At 34.1% G+C, this 6,086-nt stretch overlaps 1 protein-coding gene across 1 annotated transcript; it reads left to right on the top strand.

Moving 5' to 3' along the window:
• Nucleotides 1–3,228: 3,228 nt before the first annotated feature.
• LOC136822113 (uncharacterized) lies at nt 3,229–5,294 on the top strand. Its single transcript, XM_067078329.1, has 2 exons — nt 3,229–3,408; nt 4,467–5,294. The coding sequence occupies exons 1-2, from the start codon at nt 3,304–3,306 to the stop codon at nt 5,088–5,090; spliced, it is 729 nt and encodes a 242-aa protein (XP_066934430.1). The 5' UTR covers nt 3,229–3,303; the 3' UTR covers nt 5,091–5,294.
• Nucleotides 5,295–6,086: the final 792 nt, after the last annotated feature.

Below are 6,086 nucleotides of genomic sequence, written 5' to 3'. Positions count from 1 at the left end.
TTGTTGAGACTTTTTGAATTGTCGAAAACTACTTGCAAGAAATAAATAAGTTAAGTAGATAGAAGATTATCTCTCAACATAGATCCGACATTTCTAATTTTTCGAAAGTTAGAGCAAGATCAACTTTCGAACGATGGAAAGTTGATAAAAGATCATATTTCAACGACTTTCCAATAAAGAGGCCCCCCAGCGGCACCCCTAATCACGCCATCACGCAAATCGCTAAAATTTGTCATCACGCAAAAAATAGCGAAAAATAACCCAAATCACGCATCACGCCTCAAATTTTAGCCCTATCACGCATCACGCCAAAATCTTGATCATGCCATCACGACAAAAAAACCTCTCACCACGCCATCACGCAAGAAAAAAGTCCCAATCACGCCATCACGCAAACCGCTGGGGGCCTCCAATAAATGGAAATTCCATTTTTCAAAATTTTGGAAAGTTGATGATAGATAATCTTTCAACGACTTTTCAAAAAATGGAAATTCCATCTTTCCAAAATTTTCAAAAGTCAGAGAAGATCAACTTTCGAACGATGGAAAGTTGATAAAAGATCATATTTCAACGACTTTCCAATAAATGGAAATTCTATCTTTCAAAATTTTGGAAAGTTGATGATAGATGTTCTTTCAACGACTTTTCAAAAAATGGAAATTCCATCTTTCCAAAATTTTCAAAAGTTAGAGAAGATCAACTTTCGAACGATGGAAAGTTGATAAAAGATCATATTTCAACGACTTTCCAATAAATGGAAAGTTGATGATAGATGATCTTTCAACGACTTTTCAAAAAGTAGAAATTCCATCTTTCCAAAATTTTCGAAAGTTAGAGAAGATCAACTTTCGAACGATGGAAAGTTGATGAGAGATCATCTTTCAACGACTTTCCAATAAATGGAAATTCCATCTTTCGAATTTTTGGAAAGTTGATCAAAGATGAGCTTTCAACGACTTTTCAAAAAATGGAAATTCTATCTTTCCGAATTTTCGAAAGTTAGAGAAGATCAACTTTCGAACGATGGAAAGACGCTGAAAGATCATCTTTCAACTACTTTCATCCAAATTGAAAGACTATCTTTCGAAATTTGTTGAAAGTTGTCGAAAGATGAACTTCTCAACATCTTTCGAAATTCGAAAGATGTGATTTCGCCCAGTGAAAAAATGGTTTTGTCCTGATTGTCTCAAGAAAAACCGGCTGGTAAAAAAAAAACCCAAAGATAAAAATTACTAAAAAACAATTTAATAAAAATAAAAAACTTTAAACTTTGAAAAACTAACATATTGAAATATAAATATATATGACTCATATTGAGTTACTTTCTTCCTTAAAGTCATTTTAGATCACTAGTTTTACATTGACGGATTTCTATGTCATCATATTTTCCTTTTCTACTCCAACCTGATTGATTTTCTGTGAATGTTCATTCTAGATTTTTGTTGTATTTGTATTGTCTTTTTGTTTTGTGGGTTATTGTCTTTATTGTTTCCATTTTGAATAGTTGAAGGTTTTATACTTCTAGACTATATATAGTTTTGCAATTCATTGTTTCTCCACTATTACTTTTCTTCTATCTTCATTTGGATTAGGTTTTTCTTTCACATACCACTATTTAAATTCCCTTTAACTTTTTGCTAAATTACCCTCTGTTTCGGAATGATTAAAAAATACCAAAAAAATCGTAAATACACACAATTAACAAAAATATTCTTAACTTTTTTCGTTTTTATCAGTTTGAGTTATTTATATATCAATACTTTTCTTTTTCTAAAATGACAGATATTACATATCTTCACTATATATATATACAATGACTTTAAACAATATAGATAATAGTTTATATCATTTTAGATTCAGTATTTACATTTTAAGTAAATATATTTTTGTTCATATTAACTAACCCAGCAATAGAAACCATTATCTCATCCAGCAAATCAACCTGTGTCAGTGGTATTCTTGTATTTATAAGATTAAATTTTCTCATCCTTCCAATAACACGTTCAATATGAATACGCACTCTTGCAATGTATCTGTCCCAATCAACCTCCTTTTTTGGAAGTTGTTTCTTTCCTTTGGTAAAGGACGGAATTATCAATATACCACCATGGTAGGCAACTTCCTCACTAACGGTAAATCCTCTGTCAGCAAGGACTTTGTCTCCATTTTCTATATAATCCAAAAAACAACATTTTATGGTGATTTCTTTGGCGGACACACGACCTCCCTAACCATTTGATAAAAAGTTAACAGCCCCAGTGGGTGCACAACTCACAAAGTGCTTTATTGTGTTTGTGTTTTTGTAATTTGACCAAGTCCTTGCTCTTGTGTTTAAGTCAAATGGTCGGTCAATGAACACTTCTGTGCAGTCAATGATGGCAACACATTTGGTAAATTTTCCTCTAAACACTTTTGGGAGGTTTTTTCTCAAAGCCATTTTTTTAGGCCAATAGATCAGGTTGGTTGAGCAAAACTCTGCCAGTTTGGTGATGCAATGTCGAAAAATTCTGGAAACGGTTCCCGATCCCAGACCGAAACGATATGCAAGATCCGGGTTGGTTAGCCCTCTTCTCAATTTCACTAGAATTAATAGTAAATGGTCCTTCAACTTCAACTTCTTACATACAATCTTTTTAGGACCATACTTTAAGAGCCATTCAAAAAGGGGTTTGGTAAGGCCAGTGTAAAATAAAATCATTTTTGGATTATTTTATATATTAGAATATCTGAAAAATAACTTTCTTAATTTCTTAATGATGGATTTGAAACGCTGGCTTTCCTGCATTCTACGGATGGAGTCATTTTGATGCTTGGCAAGTATTTCTTTTGTGTGAGAAAGATCAGCTTTTAATTGGTTGTTATCTCGAGTCAACAAAAAATTTGCATTTTCTAACTGTCGGATCTTTTCGTGTAAGGAGGCAACATCAACTTGGGACTGTTCCATTTCCATTTCTGAAAAAGAGTTTAAAAATAAAAGGATCATTTACACGGCGGAATTTTTTCTTCAAAAATCTCCCGTTTCGAATTTACTAATGACCTAAGGTTATCCTAATATTCCAAAGCACACCGCGCGTTATTATTTGTCCGCTGGTTTTCAAGATTATAGAGTTTATAGAAACCGTCTTTTAACACGAAGCTTTGAATTTAAATACTTTTGACTACGCTGGTTTCCATTTGTACTTTTCGTCATCTTAATGATGGAACATGTGAGCAAACAAGTGAAAGAAGAGTTCTGTTTTTCATTCCTTTCCTATCACATACTGATACTTTTTCGTTTTGGAAAGTTATTCTACAACTTTTATCATGGAAAGAAACAACGTGTTTTGGAGCATACAAGAAGGCAAGATAGAAACTCTTCAAAACAAATGGTTTAAAGAAGAAATCCTAAAGGATAAAGAATCTATGGAGGTAGGCTTTAACTCAAACTTACTGCTTTTATACTGAAGTTATACAGTCTGACAGAATTATCTTAGGTCTCCTCGTCGATCATCGATTAAAATCAATAATTAATCGATGGATTAAATTGAGAGAAAGATTAACGTGATGTTATGCTTTTGACAAAAAATTATTTTAAAAACATTATGCATTGCAGGGAAAGTGCAAGTGGAAAGGTAGATACCAGTTCGGCAAATTGCACATATCCGCAACACTGCAATATTCCGCAACGTTGCGGTTTTTCGCACCGTTTCCCCGGGGTTGCACTGCTATTTTACGCAACGCTTCCAATTGAAGCTTGTGATTTTAAAAATTATGAGCGCCTACCAATTTTCTTCTAAACACATGCAAAGTCAGGCAAAAACTTGCTTTCTTGAACAAAGTAGCGCTTTTTTTAACGAAGCAGCATTTCTTCCAAGAATGATTGTGAACAATCACTAGGTAGGAAATTAAAATGCTAGGGCGGTCATCGACAAAATGCTCTGTTCGCGTCGCAACGGGTGTTAAAAATACATGGGGGCAGACGGGCAGTCAAAAACATTCCCGGGTTTTTTTAATCACGACAGTAACTCAGGGGCGGGTGGTAACGCGAGCAAAAATTTTTCGATGGTCGTCAGAGCAATTGAGAAAAAAGCTATACTTTAAATGAACAAATTGCTTTTCCCATATTTTTTTCCTCATCTCCGCACCGGAAAATCAGCGGAAAATTTGATGCGGGCAGGTGACGGGAATAGAACAATTTTTCGATGACCGCCTAGGGTGAAAAGTTTCCTTTTGGGTTGTTCTTCAAAATGCACATTATTTTGGGACCCCGGTCCAGGCCCTGCAATGCCAATTTTGGTCCAAAGGCGAGAGCTGCGAAATTTTGCAGCAGTAAAGCTGCGGAATTTCGCAACGTTGCAGAATATCACAACGCTAAAGACGCAGAATTTCGCAGCATTGCGGGTCTGTGCAATTTGCCGAACTGATATGCTTCTATCTTTTTCTCAGAAATTTTACGCTTTAATGTATGTACTTTTCTCTTTTTACAGCTTGACTACCAAGGCAACTCTGAAATGGACGCTGGAATTGAACGTGCTTTTGGACACCAGTTGCTACTTGCTGGTCCTCTGGTCGACAGATACTTACAACATATTGGTCAAATGATTTATAAAAAGCTGCTTCAAAAACATTTAACTGGCTACACACAAACGTACCGAGAATTCATTCCTAACGAAATTTTTAAAATTATGTTACGTTATTTTGCTGCTTATGGTTGTGAATTACATGACGTGTTTCCTAAAAGACGGCAACCAACTGCCCAACCTAAGAAGAAAATTAGAAAAGCTAACAAAAATGTTCCACCTTCAAAATCATTCATTTGGATAACATCAAAGAAAGTTTCTAGAAGGCTTTTTGCCCCAGAAAGATTTGATGGAACAAACTATCTTGCCAAGCGTGTTTTTCGTCGTAAGAAAATACAAGGAAGAAGACAAAAACTTGTGTATGATGGTAAGGCAATCGTTGCCATTACTTCAGAAACACCCATTAAGATGGTTTTTGAATATAAAACCAGCCAGATAATGATTGGGTTCACAATCCAACGATACAATGAAAATGGTGAAGCAATTGATTCGACGGTACAAGCACAGATAAACAGCGCAGAAACTAATTGAGAGTGTTTTTATACGTAGATTTATTCCTGGAAGCATTTTACAGCCTTTTGGTAATTTTCATTTTATTAGCCTTATTTCCAAATATGACGTTTGGCTGTGCAGGGTTGTGCTTAAAAGGGTGTGGTAGAAGAAATGTATATAATTTATGTCAGAACTGCTCAGAAAGTATTATTAATTATAAGGCGGAGCATTTTGATATAAGGACACCAAAGTATTGAACCCAAATTATCCATTTTTAAAAGCTAATTTTTCTTTTGCAAGCACATTGTTATGATGTTTAAAAAAATCAATGCTATTAGAGATCATGTGTCACCCTCTGTTTGTCGACTTTACTCTCATTGGATCTCAGCTTTTGTTTTCATTGCATTCTTGACTCACACATTTTTAGTTTTTAGGGATTATTACATTTATGTTTATTATTTCATTACCTTGGAATTTTTAAATTTATGTATATAATTGTAGTAAAACCCATGCTATTACTCATAAGATGTAAATATATAATATTTATTTTTGTTTTGAAACAATTAGATAGAACAGCAAGATTTAAAAGAGAAAGATATAACGATACATTTGAAAATCAATATTTTCCATATCAATCTAGTTTTAAAAGTTTCGGCACTGCATGATCACAGTATTAAGTGCTCGTTTTCTTTACGAATTTTCATGTATAATTTTCTCATTGACCAAATTGTGAGTGACTTTACCCTGACTAACATTTCGGACTACAATTTTACCCATTACAAGTCCAAAAAATTTCTAGTAATAATAATTGTCTCGTTCTCCTAAAATTGAATTTCAAGAATAAGAAATGTTCAGATTATCGCCTGTCATTCAGATTGTTGTCCTTGAACCAAATCGTGCTTTGGGAGAAAAATATTGCGTCTGTGTCTATGTAGAAGGGACTAGCTGGAGTTTTTACAAGCTCTTATTTGATTTGGTTGGTCGTTAACATGTAATAAAAGAATCTTATTACTTTTTCTAAAGAAAGCGTCATCT

Source organism: Clytia hemisphaerica, unplaced genomic scaffold, assembly GCF_902728285.1.
Source record: "Clytia hemisphaerica strain Z4C2 unplaced genomic scaffold, Clytia hemisphaerica genome assembly, whole genome shotgun sequence".
NCBI classification, from domain to species: domain Eukaryota; kingdom Metazoa; phylum Cnidaria; class Hydrozoa; order Leptothecata; family Clytiidae; genus Clytia; species Clytia hemisphaerica.
Note: the sequence above shows the minus strand (reverse complement) of the source record. Positions and strands in the feature narration are given on the sequence as shown.